The following is a 16,987-nucleotide window of genomic DNA, read 5'->3' as shown; positions in this document are numbered from 1 at the left end:
TAGATATTTATCTTCTCCTGCATGACTTTCTGGGGATTATGTTATGTAATTTCCTACTATTCTGGAAAACTAAACTGATCCTGTCTGAAATGGTAGAAAAACCATACTTAATAAAAGTCTTCCCAGTCAGTATACCTGTGGCTCTTGGGTCATCGGCTCAAATCCCAAGACTGTCCATAAAAAGCCAATCTGGATAAAGAAACCCCACCACCCACCTCCATTTCTCTGGCCTGGAGGGGTTTTGTGACGCTGTGCTTGTTCATGTGGATGGAAAGTGGTGGGAATACCATGGGAAATGAGGAGAGATACCTCAGTTATATCTGCCGTCTCATATTTCCACATATCTGAGCAAATGCTGTCTAAAATGGGCATGGATTTTAATTTTCAAATATGATTTTGGCTTTCAGTAATTATGTAAACAAGAAAATGGTGATAAAATGTTATTTTAAAAAAATATATATTTTAGTAAATCAAGCACACCCATTAAGAGTTCTGTTCTTTCACCCCACTCTAAAACCCCCAAATCAATCTCTGTTCAGTTCAGCTTAAGATTTCTCAAAGTGAACCTGTAAAAGGACCATAATGCTTGTCCCTAAGGGTCTCTCAGCTGGTCCCTTTCAACAGTGCCCAACTGAGGTGTACATTTGCTGTTTGCTTTGGCTCTCCTTTGCTCTCCCAGAGGCTACTGTGCAGTTCTTCCAAGCAACATGAGTCAGTTATTGTCTAGGCCTTTCTTTATCCCCATCTGCCAGCACACACATTGTGTGGTAGAAGCTCCAGGAGGGCAGAGGCCAATGTTTGTTGTGACTTTACAGAAACACCAACTAGTTTGGGCCAAACTTCCTACTGGATAACCCTGTGTCACCCACTTCCTAAAAATATTTTTTTTCACCACTTTAATGTTTTTCATTTGAAAATTAGCAATTGGTATTGCAACATAATTGACATGCACTTGCCCAGATGATTTTTCCCCCCACTTTCCTACAACAACAACAACAAAAAAAGTCCAGCCCTTAAATGATAAATACATCATAGATACTTTTTGTGGTATTAAATCCTTGTCATACAGTTTTATTAGTAACTTCCACCCATCGATCCATTTTCTTTACCAGTGGGAGTCTATTTCTCATCTGTCAATGGGTGAAAATCATGTCTGGTCATATCCCTAGAGTGTATATGAAGAAAAGGGACAACCCCCAAGAAGTGAAGCAAAATGGGTACTGAAATTTTGTGCTGGTGACATCAGTTGCATAAATGCCAACTCTTAAACCCCAAGTCATTTATGTACACTTTGGCGGAAAATCCTAAAAAGTGCAAAACACCTATTGAGGTTTTGCAGACATGTGATCACCAACCACATGGCTTGTCCACTATTTTGACAGTAATGATGCAGTCTAGGATTAAATAAATAAGGACCCAGTCATACAGGCCTAGACTGTATGACAATGGTTAATTAGCTCGACATTCCTCAAAGTCATACAATGCCACTGACTATGTTTCCCGAGTGCACACTCCGTAAGATTGGACACATGTTGGCCTTTCAGCTTAACAATTACTTACTAATAAGTAAAGCTCGGTGTGAGGCACCAGTTTAAAATACATGGTGTGCATTAAGGACAGGGACTGTCAAGAACTTTAGCTAATAGACGTCAGCTCGGTCCATGTATTTCCCTTGATTATTTTTTAAACAGCTTTGACAGTGGTGGAGTAGTTGGCATCGTCCCACAGAAGCAAGGTTTTGGGTCAAATCTCCTGCTCGATTGGAACCGTGCTGTATTAAGTTTGCCACTTGTCCCTGTGCCTGTGTAGTTGCTCCAACTTCCTCTTGCAGTCCAAAGACATGCATATTCGGCTAATTAGTGATTTAAAGTTGGTTGTATAAGAGATTAAGTGAACAGAATAAAGTGCTTTAGAGTATATACCCAAATGTGGTTGCTAGTGTAGAGAACTTTGGTCAGAAAGACCAGAAAAACAAGCAGCTCTTTGAAATGTTGCCTCAAAGCAAGAAGGTATGGGTTTGAATTCACTGCCCAGATGGGGTGTCTGTTTGTGTGTATTCTCTTCTCCGGATTCCTCCCATAGTCCAAAGACATGAATTTTAGGTTTACTGGTGATTCTAAATTGGCCATAGATGTGAATGTGAGAGTGGATGTTGTCTGTCTTTCTATTTCAGCCTTGACTGTCCAGGCCCTACTTCCAGCCCCGTGACACACGATAGGCTTCAACACACAAGTCGTTAAGAAAATGCATGGATGGTAATTCTACTATGTAGTCAGCTATATATGTCAGTCTTTTCTATGTCTCTTGACAGTGGTTATTGAATTTAAAGGAAATATTTGCCAGAAACATAGCAATCTAATAGAAATTTAACCAGCTCCTTCTTAGATGAAGTCTTATCAGTTACAGCAAGCACATAAGAGACAATGGGTTCAGTCGTCTATATGGGCTTAGTTGTGGGTACAGTGATGTACTAGCCAATAGGCATACCCGAACAAATCCAATTGGGCTACCACACTGTTGATCTGATAAGACTGTGAAAAACTGCAGTCTTTAATGTTCTTCTCTGTTTGTCCATTGTTGGTTGGTGTTGAGGGTGCTGACCCTACCCTTGCTGGATATAGTGTTATTAGCCTTCAATGACCACACATTTCACCCTCCCTTCAGACTGGTCCTGAGGGATATGTCCAGGACTGAATTTCTTTCTTCCTACTCCTGTGTGGGTGGAAGGCGAGTGAGAGACTGCATAACATTTGCAGGATTAAAAACTTCCTATTGTATTAAAGTTTGAGAATGGTATAGGAGATAGATATGTTTTACACCCTAGTCGGGCCAATATGTACAGTGAAGGACCATTGCTGCTGTGAACGCAGCATGTGTTTAAAAAGTGACTGACCATACATACTTGATATCAGGACTGTATGGGTTGGATAGGGACGTCAGACAGCAGTGACGCCATCTACACAGCCTGTGCAGATGGTGCAAAAGCCAAAGCCTAAATGGTACATTTCTTGACACTGACCAGCACAATGCTTTCTTGTACTATTGCCTGAGAAGTTAAATGTGGTAAATGCAATAAAAAGCAAACACAAACTGCAACTAACCACTAAGGATAAGTGCTCTTCACTACTGTTACTGTCTATGGAAGAGGAATACATTTAGAATCAGAATATCAATGACATAGTAGCTCATTCATTTTATGATCAAAGTGTTTGCTAGAAGTTACTGGCAGTCCGTAGCATGAAATTGGCCAAGTGGCAGTGAAACTGTAACTTTGATGCAAAGTTAAATTCTTCAATTGTCACTACCACTTGGAAAGTAAATAGTGAGTGTTGACAAATCACTGGAAATTACAGGCAATCTGCTTGTGAACAAAGCATTCACAAGTGTTTTTTTTGGTACAACACCCATTTTGTGACCATTTTCACCTGTTGCCAGCCACTAACCTCCAACAACCAATTGGCAACTGGTTGGGGATGACATCTTTCCCTTGTGACCAGAGATTTCCACGGGGTCTCTGTCCAATCTCTAGACCTGTGTGACCAAGGCTGCTACTGTACCCGTCTTTTGCTGACACATTTGCCTATGGAGAAGCTCTACAGTTGTTTATATAACTCCACTTTTCTCTGTGGTAGGCTGATGGACCAACAACAGTACAAGCAAGAGTAGCCAAAAGATCGGCTGTATCATAGGTAGGCATGTAGATAGTCTGACTGCCAACACGCTCCCGCCGCTGATCCATAAAACCCCCATTTCCCTATGTGTGCAAGTTTCACTTATTTCTGATCAATACTGTAAGAGTAGAGATTCTAGTGAATTGTGGATAGATTGGCAATGGATGGCTTACCATAGCAATAACAAAGAGTGTGTCACCTCTCATGCAGTTAAAAGATTTGTATAACTTGAAGTTATACCATTTATAAACCCAGCTACAGTACTGCAACCTACAGTGCTCCTGCAAGAATCAACAATTACTAGTTTCCCACTGGTGCATCTGTGATTCATACAGGACCTTTGTCAGACCAGTTGCCCTTCAACTTGAATTGCATTTTGGGGAAGTGGAAAAAAAAACATCACGATGCTCTTAATTTGACATGCAAGTAGTGTGCGAAGATTGAATTCTCAGATAGAAATTTTAGTGTGCCATCGGCTTATCCATGGTATGCACCACCGTTCAGGTGATTTTTGCCAAATGTTCCACCATCAATGGGCCTGGACATTAGAATATAAGTTTGTGACCTGATTGATCATGGGGTACAAACGCAGAGTACACCTTACCTTCCCACCTAAAAACACAAGCAAGCACCTGCTCTAGGCTTGATACATCACCTTAGGGCCCCATTATACCCTAGTGTTGCTGTCGTTGAATAACAGCGCATGGCTCAAGTGACTGTATATCGATTGACAAAAACCATGAGTGTATGATTGTGTCAGTTTTTATCGCCATCAGTGCTGAAGTTCAGAGTTTCCCAGGTCTTACATGAGATTAAGAAGAGACTTTACAAAGAAAAATCTGCAGTTTTGTTGTTTCTGATTTCAACAACTTCTACTCCTATACTGGCACTGATGTAGAGGTTTTGTCTGAGTGGCCATACCTATGGTTCAGAATACTAAGTACCTGCGCTCTCAGTAGTGGACTAAATAGTGGCATCAACATTTGCATGCGACATGACCAGTGCAATAACCATAATGGGCCTTTTAAATCTTCAACACTGCACTCCCTGTTGTGTCTATTGTGCTTTTTTAGCTAGTCCTTGCCCCTTCATTTTTAAGTCTTGCACTTGTCTACCTACAGACCGACCAGACTACTGCTGTTGAGGTCCTTCATATCATTCAGCTGCCTCTTACAAAGGTGTTTCTTCTAATGGTCACACTGACTCAGCTCAACGATAATAGCTGGTGGAACTCTGCTCTGGAGGGCCACCTCAACTAGCACTTGGGACAAAGCCAAAAAAGGACTACCAGACTGGAGTACCTCCAACCATGGGACAACATACTTACTGGAGATGTAGCTAAATATATTATACAGAAATCTGTGACCGAGTACTTGGTTAAAATATATATGCAATGTTGTGAACAATGTGATTAACAGCTTTAAATGGTTCTTAAACCATACCAACTGTCCGCACAATGGTTAACTTTAATTATGCTCAGTTTTGGCAGTTTGAGTGTTTTGTTACTTTAAGATTAGTTTGCCTGATTTTTCATGTTCTTCTACTTAAAGTAGCCAGGAACATCCCTAGTTTTAACACTGCACTGTGACCTGCTGTCAACTAATAACTTTTTTGACTATCAAAGATTGCAACCAAAGAAAGACAAGTGTCGATATTTCCTCAACAGAAGTGGTTTCTTATCTTATGTTAATGCAAAAAAAAGAAAAAAAAAGAAAAACATAACTACAGATTTTTTGAAGAGCAAAACAGGATCTTAAGTTGTTTCTTGTTACAACTTTATTGGCACAATTACCCTACTAAATGACAATGCAATCCTTTCAAAATAAAGAAGTATGCATAAGATTTAAAATATTTAAAAAAGTTACATAGTAAAAGATGAATGCAGCAATTTGACTTACACTGACAGCATAGGTAACCATTAAAAATACAATGGAGAAAACAACATATTTACTTTCAACTGCAACAATAGTTTGAGACAGAAAAATAGAAATAAATATGCATTCTAGCCATACACACGCAAACACTGCATTTGTAACCCATTTTCACAATGATTTTAATAAAGAACGGATTTGGTATGGTCTCCACTTGTGCTTCATTTCCAAGTTTAATCTCTGAAATTCACCAAACATAATTTTCATGGCATGCCAACGAAAAATGTATAAAAGTACTTATATAAAATGACCAGCACAAACAAACTTTACAGTCCATATTTAGAGTTATCCAATTAGATGCATTCTAAAGTCAAAAAGACTCAACTCCCTACAGCTTAATTGTTGGCAGGAATAATGAAAAATGCGTCTGACAGGATAGTTACCCATTGTTTTCTGAACCATGAGAAGTCTGATGCTGAAGGAACGTCTCCAAGCATGAGAATGTCTCAGTACACTCTGTGCACTCATAGACAGCCTCTGAAGAACTTCCTTTATCATTTTGAGTATGGTCCATATAGTCATCCTCTATGTCCTCTGCATTACCCTTTTCCAAGACAACATCCACACTAGTACCAGTGCCATGAGATGTTTGTCCAGCATCGCCCACTTCCTCAGTGCTTGGGTGATTCTGAAGATGAAGCTCAAGGGATGAGGAATTCCTAAATTGAGCTGGACACTGGGGACACTTGTTGGGTTCCTTTTTGTGGTAACGCAAGTGCCGTTGGTACACACATAACAGCCCAAATCTCTTTCCACATTCCTGGCACTTGTAGTTAACTCTACCTGCTTTTCCTGATTGTTTATCATTTTGATTCTGCTCTGGTGAAGCTACAGCTTCATAGTCAGAAGAGCTCTTGGTGTTTTCATTAGCAGGGCTCATGTTTTTCTCACTATTACTAAGAGAAGTGTATGGAGGACCTTTTGGTGGAGTTGTGTACAAGTGTTTTAAACCTGGCTTCTTATCCAATTCAGCTTTGTGATACATGACTACATGTCTCCTCAAATCGCAGCGCTGAGGAAAATGCCTACCACAAAATACACATGTGTGCATTGTACCTTTATGATATCTCATGTGCCGGGACAAACTACTAGAATGATTAAAGACACGATGACAGTGCTTGCACGGATGGAGCTTTCCATTTGGATTACCCCCTCTTCTACGTCTGGCTTTAGGTTGGACTCTTTGCTTTAAAGGTTTTTGGGACTCTTGATTCATCTGATCAATTTCCTCCTGAGTTTGATGTGTGAGATGATGTTCCTTTAAAGCTGCTAACTTCTGGAAATGATCCCCACATAAACCACATCTATATTTTCTGAAAGAGTAGTCATAGTCATCGCTACAATGCCTAAAGATTTTAGTCTCCCCATTCTGCATCTCAATCGCTGTGCCATTACTATGGCAGTTTTCAAGTTGCGCATTGTGTAGGTCCTTAGAATTTATGTCAATTTCGATTTCAGATGCAAATAAAGCATCAGGCTCTTTCCCCTTGCAATGGTAGAGGGAATGTGTCTGGAAATCTGACATCCAGAAAAAATTCAGTTTGCACTTCTTACAAGGATATGTTTTCTCAAGCTTTTTTTCCTGTTTATTCTCAGATTTACCCAGAGCTGTACCTTTGGAAATAGGGTGATTTTCTTTCTGGTGAGCATTCAGGGCATCTGCTTTCAGGAATCGCTTACCACAAAGACGACAGCAGTGAAACCTCTCATTTAAGTGGTCATGGAGGTGTCTCTTGAGATCCTGCCTATCTTCAAAGATTTTGCAACACAAAGTACATTTGTATCCTCGTTCTGTGTTTCGATATTGCTGGTGACGATGTAAACTCTGCAAGCTATTAAATGATCTATTACATATTTCACAGCGGTAATGTCCCTGGCGAGACTTGTCCGAGTTCACATCAGACGGCCTTGGCCTGAATACCTCTTTGTGAGGAGCAGGCTGCGATTTTACGTTTGGAGATACTGGCCTTACAGAGGATGGGAAATGTGAATGTGATGGCAAAACTCCAGGAGATACTGGCTTCAAAGGAGAATGTGACTGTGTCAAACCATTCACAACTGTCAGTGTACCATTTTCTTGTAGCACATATTCTCGGGGGACTTCAAATCCATTGGATGAGCCATCAAAGGAAAATGACTCCAAAGGTCCATGAACTGCCATATGTGCCAATACATTAGCGTACTGACTGAATCCATCACCGCACTCAGTGCAGATGAAGTTAATTTCTGCGGCTGAATTGCCTGAAGACGCACTGTTCCCAGACTTCTGCTTTTCCATTATGAAATGATTTTGTCCATGTACAGATGGCATCATTTTTTAACCGGTATGTACAAGTAAAACTATCCAGGCACCAAGAAAATTGGTCTCCATGTGGCCATCAGTGGGTTTGCTCAAAACCCTGGTATTCGAAAAAGATGTGTTTCACAAGATGCATGTTGACTCCTCTGCTTTTCCATGCTGGATTAGGACCTGGAGGGATGAAAGAAAAGTATTACGAAACAACTGACTCCGAAGTTTGTTTAAAATTCAAACTGTATGACAAGTAGTGCAAGTCAGCATTCATTTCCCATGATCTACACTAGGCAAAAACGATGATCAATAGAGGTTTAACATGCCTAAAACCTATTATAATTTCTGTATCCATAGATCCGGTAAGGTCCAAATGACGTAAGTTGTGTCAGACAGTGTGTCAGCATCCATGTGTGTGACAGTTTTTTTGGTCAAACACGTGAACTCTACCACTGAGACTTGCATTATAATGCACCAACTATGCATGCGTCTTTCAGGTAGACTTCAAAGACATGTAACAGGAATGACCAATCATCTGGGGCATCTGCAGTTCAGAGCACAATTACCAATTAACTGTGCATTAACTGTGAAAATGTTTCAGAGCTCGGCTATAGTCAATCAGTCTATCGGATAAAGCTGTCTGAATAAGTCCCCAGTGACACAGGCCTAGTGGCTGGTCTGTGACCATCTCGCAACCACCTATCCTGACAGAACAATGTGTATTCTCCAACAAGTTGTTAGTGGTTGCTGGTGATTGCATGTGTGAAATTGGTCACAAAAAGGGGTACAGTGCTGAAAACCTTATGTGATCATTTTTGTCTGCATATAAGACACAAACTCCTCTGCAAACTAATTCAAAGTGCTTCCAAAAGCAGTGATACTGAGTGTGACCGCCTCGGCTTGTCTTCATAGAAGTTATACCCTTTTGCTGCAAATGCATTTCATAAAAGGGGGAACTTTTAGTTTTTAAGGCAAACATTTTCGTTTTTTTGGTTCGCTTTTCACTTTTTTAAGTTTTACTACATTTTGGAGAATTAATGGTGAGACAAGTCAGTTTCTTCCATGCAAACTATGGGCACCCGTGACTTTTAGGTGCAGCCCCCTCTTTTCAACTGATTAAACCTAGCACCAACCAGCAGGGAATAGACATCCCACACTCCCAGCGACTGGAGGGGGTCAGTAGAGGAAAGGTCTGCTATGGGTGGTGCTGCAGTATTCACAGACACAAGAAAGAAAGTCTGGTAAGGACCATCCATCTTCTTTCGCTTATCTGGGCCAGGGCCGCGGGGGCAGCAGCCTAAGCAGAGAAGCCCAGACCTCCCTCTCCCCAGCCACCTCCTCCAGCTTGTCCGGGGGAATACCAAGGTATTCCCAAACCACCTGAGAGATATAATCTCTCCAGTGTGTCCTGGGTCTTCCCCGGGGCCTCGTCCCGGTGGGACATGCCCAGAACACCTTGCCCAGGAGACACCCTTGTCAGATGCCCAAACCAACTCAACTGGCTCCTATAGCCTTAGCCTGTCGCTTATAGCCTGTCACTGAGTTTCTCCATCTGCCTTTTTAGAATTCCAAGTTCCAGCCCTCATCTTGTTGAATAACAGTATCTTACATGATGATCAAGTAGACATCATTTCATCAATCTAGACCCATCTTGACACCAGTGCAGACCTTACTCGGCAGACTGGACATTGCCCTTGATGCAGCAGAGGCACTTTAAATTAAATGCCTTTGTCATTACCAAATTAAAATTAACAGAAGCTACTAATTCAATATTTAGTGTAACACCTGGATTCATGTTACCCAACAACAAAATGGGAATAACTAAGGACAAGTACACCAAGTGGCTGATACTGTTAAGTATCTGAATAAAGAGAAAATGTTCCCAGAAGTAGCTCACATCATTGGAGTTTCATAATGTCCTGACGGTCATACTGGGCTGCAAATGCTCCAATTAAAAAACAGCATCTAAAAACACAACTGCCCAGTCCCTTATGATGTTCACTTTTATTTATTTAGTTTCCGTTTTCTCAAAGTGACCACTTAGGTAACTTTGCTCAAGCATCACAACAGCTAGCACGAAGTTTCACACGTAAAAATGAACTTCTTTATATGTATAACTAAATTCAACCCTATCTATAGCTACTTCCTACTGTTTAATTTTTACTTTCACAAGTAAAAAACAACTTTTTTTTTTACTTTAAAAGATCCATGCTCTCAGGATGGTAAAAAAACCTCTGGTTTTTGGCTCATTATTTTACTCGAGCCGGTTACTGGTAAATCAGAACAGTTCCCTTTCTGGACCAGCAAACACTGTACTTAACACAGTCTGGAACCACCCAAGACTACATTACAGTGCCAGTCACCCCACTTGCGTGCACTTTACAGTGTCTGTGTCAACATTTCACACACACACTCTTGCACCAGAGAAAGACTGTAGCTTACCACCGACAATAAAAGCCCCACTGAATCTAGGTCACACTCAGGGAGGAGAACTTGGAAGCAGTCTAAGTGGGAAGGCTCAGCTGGTAACAAGAGGCAATGGAAAAATGAACATGACGATAGTCCAGAAATTAAGTAAAGAGCACCTTTTTATGCATGTTCACCCTGTATATAATTAACAATTACATTCTTTAGCAGTAAACAGATATGCTCACCCTTTTCCCAAAGTATTGGCATCTTCAACAGATGCTTATGGATTACATTATGAACACAAAAATGGACATGCACACTTCATTAAAATATATAACCACTGTGCTCAATACGTTTGCACCATTAGATAATGATCTCAGGGAACAATTGCCAATGAAGGTGATTTTGTACTTGATTCCCAATTAAGGCATTATGTTAATATTAGCATTATGTTCTTCATTGCAATTTTATTTACTTGGTGTATTTTCTTATCTAATCTTTGCATACAACTGACACTAAAAGACATAAGAGTCTGCATCCCTGCTTTCTTTGAAATAAATGGGCGATTGTGGATCAGCTTAATTGGTTCATCATTATCAAATGGGAAAAAATATATAAATAAAAGCTGGGCATTTTCTGTCTGTTAATTTGATTAGAAATGAATTTCATAATTGTAAGAATCTCCTCTCATCAAGTGTATTTGTTGGTGTAAGACTGTGTGGGAGAGCAAAGTGAAAGGGTAAAGAGACAGGTGAGCCATTTTATTAAAAAATTGTTTTAAAAAATATACATTAGTAGAATCAGGATAATGTTAAGCTCTAATACAGTCTTAGATGTTCATTTAATAGCTACCCACTAATGGATATTAATTATGAAACCTAAATCATTCATTTGTGTATAAAAACAAAACCTCACTCAAACAAGCTCAATTACACCACGGGCTGTGGACTGAGGGTAAATAATACTACTTTAATTGGTGAGCATTAATCCCATTCTCTACTTTGCTGGGAATGGCATTCATTATTGGCAATCACACAGTAGGAAGACTGGACCACGGATCAGATCACCCACCCCTTGTGCCCAGGTTTTAAATGGCAGGGAAATCTCTCTATATTGTTGGCTTTCATTTGACATTTGCTTATCTTTTGCACGCCTAAAGCACAAAAAGGGTATTTTATTTACTCAATTTCTCCACTATGTCTAGAATCAGAAACAATCAAACAGCTTTCATGAAAACCTACTTCCCTTACAAGCACACTTGATTGTCACCACCAGTAAAATTATAATCAATAAACATCTTCAACAAAGGACAATGCTGACAAAAACAAAGCACCCCGAGTGAGCTGGTTAGACAAGTAACCTCAGATGACAGTGCAGCCTCTATTATCAAAAGCAGTACACCACAATCTTGGCACCAAGGTCTTTGTCAAAGTTTCATGTGTATTTTCCACTGGTTCAAAGTAATGTAGTGCTACCCAGTTTAGGAAGTCTTTTACCTTGTTTTTATCAGCTATCAGGTGGATAACATGTACCTAGATTTAGAGCTGGGCGATATATCGAGTTTTTAAAAAATATCGATATATTTTTATACGAGATATAAGATGTGACCATATCCTTTATATCGATATAGTCTATGTTACGTTATAATTATACTTGCGGAGCCGCAAGTTTGCCTTTCTTTCGTCCACTTTCGTCTTTACGCAACGTTACTCGGCCTCGCCTCTCCTTCACTGAACACAACTCCCCCTCCTCCCCCATCGCTTCACCTGCAGGAAGCGACAAGATGGACACGGCAAATCTCCGTTAACGAGTTACTGCGCATCGCCCCGTGCGTGGGGCTGGACGGCGTCAACGTGTTAGCTAGCTAACCACGCTAACGAGCTAACCACGCTAACGCCATGCAGCCCAGAGGTGCTGCACGGACTAAAATCCTTTCATTTTCTCAAAAGTTGACAGCGCGCCTTATGTATGAATTCTGGTTGTGCTTGATGGCCGCGAACCGATTTTATGTGGAACACGGCGCTCAGCAATCTGTCAAAAAATGTTTTAGTACGACTTTGGTAAGCTACGGAGCTGCACCGCTTGATGGATTGTCGGAGCATTACGGCTGAGCCTCGCGGAGTGATACGTACTGTGCTTCAACGTAATATTACCTTACTGTGTATAAGGACCATAAATGGCACCTGTTAAGAGACGTGGTTGCGAAGCGGATTACAAACTCCAGGCTGTCAGTCACGCAGTACAAGTTGGGAACAGAGCAGCTGTGAAATCTGTCTTTGTTATAGTGCTCGTCTTTTACTTTACATTTTGACTGCACATTTGTGAGCTTTTTGTTATGCACAAAAACAACATTGTTTTCTTTTATTTATGGAGCATTATTATTTAATAAATGCTCATAATTTATTTTTGAGGAAATTTTATGTACATCTGCTCTATGTTAATAAAAGTGCCTGTGTGACATCTGGGACACAGCTTTGACTAAGAACTCTCTTTTTGTTCTTACTTTATGGCTTTAAAAAAAGATATATCGAGATATATATCTTATATCGCCATCCAGCTAAAAAATATCGAGATATGAATTTTGGGTCATATCGCCCAGCCCTACCTAGATTGGTTACATACAACAACAGTCCTACGAATGCAATTCTTTCTATATTTAATGTAAATTTTACACCGTTACATCTGTCCAGGTAGGAAGCATCAACCATTGCGAGTCAGTTTCACCTGCTTTGAAGCAAATGAAAGTGACTTCTTTCAAGTCTGTTACATGTACACACTGCTCAACTGCAAAACCATTGTTATTGCAGATTATCTTGTTGCTGCCTATCCAGTGCATCCATTTTCACTTTCATTTACACCAAAGAAGATAAAAGAGATTCACAATATTTTATGCTTCCTAACTGAACTGACTGATAGTTCTGAAGTGAAACTGACTTTGTGTTATATAGCAATGACTGAGCAGCATATATACAGATATTAAATTGCTTTCACTTCAGAAACATGCGGTTGAGGCATGGAAAGACAGAGAGCAGCAAGTGATTTAACCTACTATAATTATCTAACATAGCTATAAGATGAACAGTGGATTGTGAAACATGTTCCTACAGATATAAAAACAAACACACAAAAATTAAATTCAAACAAATCATAATATGTAAACAATGCTGTTAAGCTGTGTTTGTGCTACAAAGTAAGAGAACTAACCTATTTAACAGGCTGAAAACACTCAGGATGCAGATATATGAATGCAAGAATGCCAGGAAAAACAAAACAATGGTTGTTACTGGAAACAACAGCTCAGATATGCATAGAAATCATTTCCACTGAAATCAGCAATGCAGTTGTAATCCTTTCAGCTAAAGCTACATGTCTAATAAATACAGTGATTAACAAAGGCTTTAGGAAAAAAGACATTATCTCCTCAAGCAATTATTTTTTTCCTTTAAAACACTAAAGTTTCTGCATAGTCTGCCTTGAATTCTTCTCAGATGATTTCATTCCATGATAGCATATTTATTTATTCATTTTTAGTTTTCCTATTTTGCTTCTGAAAGATGCATTCAGGTCAGATGAATTAGTGCCTGATAGTCTGCAATGATATTTTGAGAAAAAGGAATGGAGCACAGTGTAATAGTAGCATTTAGGTGAAAGCCGAGAATCAGTTTCATTTTCACGTGAAAACTTGCGCAGTAAGGGCAATATTGCACAACGTGGATGTGAAAGCACTGTTATCTACCTGACAATCAAAAATATTTATATCCACTTAAAAAAAAGGAACAATCGTGCTAAATATTAATCAAAACAGTCATGATTATCATTTTGGCCACACAGCCCTAGAAGCAATATAATTAACACTGCAAAAAAACAACAACAACAAAACATACATTTTGCAGATTATGAAAGAAATACACCGTGCAAATCTATTTTGTTCCTCTTGTTTTCCCCCATTACAAGTAACAAGCTTCGGAAAATATCATCCATCGCCATTAAACACAAAGAGATTTGTTTACGGTTTAGCTTAAGAGTACCGGTTTACAAAGAAGCTGTATGCCGCCGATTGTCGTCTCGTTAGCATACTTTGTGAAAGCCATACTAAAATAAAATACATTATGCGCTGACAAAGGCTGAGCGGAAAAAAAAACAACGTTAAAAACAAGCGTGGAGGAAAGCCACACACATGTTTTACCTTCATCTAAAGCGGAGGATTACCATTGTAGCCACACAGCTAACGCTAGGAGGTACTGCTGCTAGCCGCTTCATAGTAGTGGTATAAACGCACTGCAGTTCGATATATATATATCCATAAAGGAATCTTAGTGTTCAAACTGTCACTCAAGCAGTGAACTTTGACATGACTTACCATTAAATCACAGAATGCAACAAGTCACACCTGCATGGTCCTGCTTCAGACCACTGTCGGGCTACTGAGTGCTGCAGGCCGAGGTGTCTCCTCCTGCGATTACTTCTTCGCATTACTGCGCTGGAAGTCAGCTTACCGGAGCATTACCGCCACCTGCTGATCTGGAGTCTGGACGAAAGAGCAAGCATTTCTGTTTTATTTTATTTGTTTATTTTTTGTAATGAGCTGCTTCTCAAGAGGGACGCTGTTCAGAGGATCTAAGGATTTGGAAGTGAGGTAAAAGTAAAACCCAGGAGATGGCAGTAGTGCAACATCTTTGGATGCAAGCTGCTGTTAAAATTGTAAGAAGAAGAAGGGATGCTGTCCAGTCATTCCCATATTAGTAAATCCAGATCAAACTTCTTCTTCTGCTTACTCACGGGGCGACTGTGGCTCAGGGGGTTGGAAAGCGTATCTGTAACCGGAAGGTCGCCGGTTCGATCCCCGGGCTCTCTGTCCTGGTCGTTGTGTCCTTGGGCAAGACACTTTACCCTACCGCCTACTGGTGTTGGCCAGAGGGGCCGATGGCGCGATATGGCAGCCTCGCTTCTGTCAGTCTGCCCCAGGGCAGCTGTGGCTGCAACCGTAGCTTGCCTCCACCAGTGTGTGAATGTGAGAGTGAATGAATAGTGGCATTGTAAAGCGCTTTGGGTGCCTTGAAAAGCGCTATATAAATCCTATTCATTATTATTACTCCGTCATCTATCTCCATCTCACCATATCGCTAGCATCCTTTTCATTCACACCAAGCATCTCCATGACCTCCTTCCTTACATCCATGAATCTTTCTCTGTCCTCTTTTTCCAAGCTTAACAATCTTTGTCCGACATATTTAATATCCCTCCTGAGGGATGAGGTGGCAGAGCCATTGCAGGGGGCATGGTATGAATTAAAAAAAGAATGCTTAGACTTCCACACAAACGCAAAGCAAAAGATAAGACATCGCCAAATATGCTTCCAAACCTCTGGGACTCTCCACCATTGACCCTTAGAACTGTAGAAGCTTCTCGGATGAGAGGCAAAACGTCTTCAAGGAACGAAGTCCAGACGCTTTTCTTTCCAAGCTCCTTAGACTTCCAAACCAACTTCCTTCCAAGCCAAAGACTAGAAAATATGATGAAGCATATCTTGCCTGTGGCTTCACCTGCACAACGAAGGTGCCAAGATAGGTATCGCCAACAGAATTTGTTTCCCTTGTGTCAGAAACACTGAAACACTGAATGCAAATAACCCCAATGCTCATTAAAGTAGCAGCTTATAAAGTGCTCTGTAGTTATCTAATGCAACTGCCATTTGTTTCAGGACATCAGCACAGTCTGTAATCAAGGGTAAGGACATTTTGGGAACACTTATAGCTCATGGCTTAATTATTGAAATAACTACTATGTGTATTAGGTGGACCCTTTGTGGAAGAGGGTTCCACTGGACCTGTGTCTGTTAACCATCAATTGAGGGGGATTTGTTTGGCTTTGACTGTGTGTAAGGACCAGAAATACACACACACACACACACACACACACACACACACACACACACACACACACACACACACACACACACACACACACACTGCTGTGTTAATTTCCCTTACTGCAGAAAAACGATTTCTTATGAAAATTTGTTTGTTTCTTGGCTTTATCTTTACCTTCATTCTCATAAAAAGAACAGAATCGTAAGAATGTAAGACCACAAGCACTGCAAGTGTAACAAAGAAAAGGTGACGTATTTGCAATCTATATGAAACAATGACATCTATTTTTTCCTATTTTTTCATTTATTTGTTTCCAATTGTCCAAATTAGTCTATAATTGACTAATATAATAATATTAGTCTATAATATAAGTGTTCCAGAAATCATATTTATATACAACTAAATATGAGTGGCAAATATGTTTTAAATGGATGATTCCTCACTTGATGACGAATCGTCCATTTACATATTTGCAGAGAAGCCCGCAAATCCCCTATGAGCAAGTACTTGGCGACAGTGGGGAGGAAAAACTACCTTTTAATAGGTAGAAACCTCCGACAGAACCAGGCCCAAGAAGGGGTGGCCATCTGTCTCGACTGACTGGGGTTCAAATGTTCACTGACAATTTAGTTGTATATAACTATGATTTCCAGGACATAATGTTGAGACCATTTAAGTGAAAAGGTGAAGCAGCCAGTTCCGCTTCTTCTTCTTCTTAATCGGAGGCATTGTCTGTACAGATTCCTGTAAGACAATGCAGGTGAGTCCTCTTTTTCTTCCTTTTCTTGTTCTCTGGTTTCATTTTCTTTCAGAGGC

The 16,987-nt window shown here is 40.2% G+C and overlaps 1 protein-coding gene across 1 annotated transcript; it reads right to left on the bottom strand.

The window, feature by feature from the left end:
- Positions 1-5,421: 5,421 nt before the first annotated feature.
- LOC113032392 (zinc finger protein 91) lies at positions 5,422-14,914 on the bottom strand. Its single transcript, XM_026185299.1, has 2 exons — positions 14,662-14,914; positions 5,422-8,072 (listed from the first exon to the last, which is right to left on the bottom strand). The coding sequence occupies exon 2, from the start codon at positions 7,914-7,916 to the stop codon at positions 5,982-5,984; it is 1,935 nt and encodes a 644-aa protein (XP_026041084.1). The 5' UTR covers positions 7,917-8,072; positions 14,662-14,914; the 3' UTR covers positions 5,422-5,981.
- Between the last annotated feature and the right edge of the window lie 2,073 nt (positions 14,915-16,987).

This window comes from Astatotilapia calliptera, chromosome 11, assembly GCF_900246225.1.
Source record: "Astatotilapia calliptera chromosome 11, fAstCal1.2, whole genome shotgun sequence".
In the NCBI taxonomy this organism is placed as follows: Eukaryota; Metazoa; Chordata; class Actinopteri; order Cichliformes; family Cichlidae; genus Astatotilapia; species Astatotilapia calliptera.
The sequence above is the reverse complement of the archived record's forward strand: the minus strand, read 5'-3'. Positions and strand labels throughout refer to the sequence as shown.

Bases quoted from the DNA above. Each gene is read 5' to 3' on its own strand.
- LOC113032392 (XM_026185299.1), bottom strand. From the start codon at position 7,916: ATGATGCCATCTGTACATGGACAAAATCATTTCATAATGGAAAAGCAG.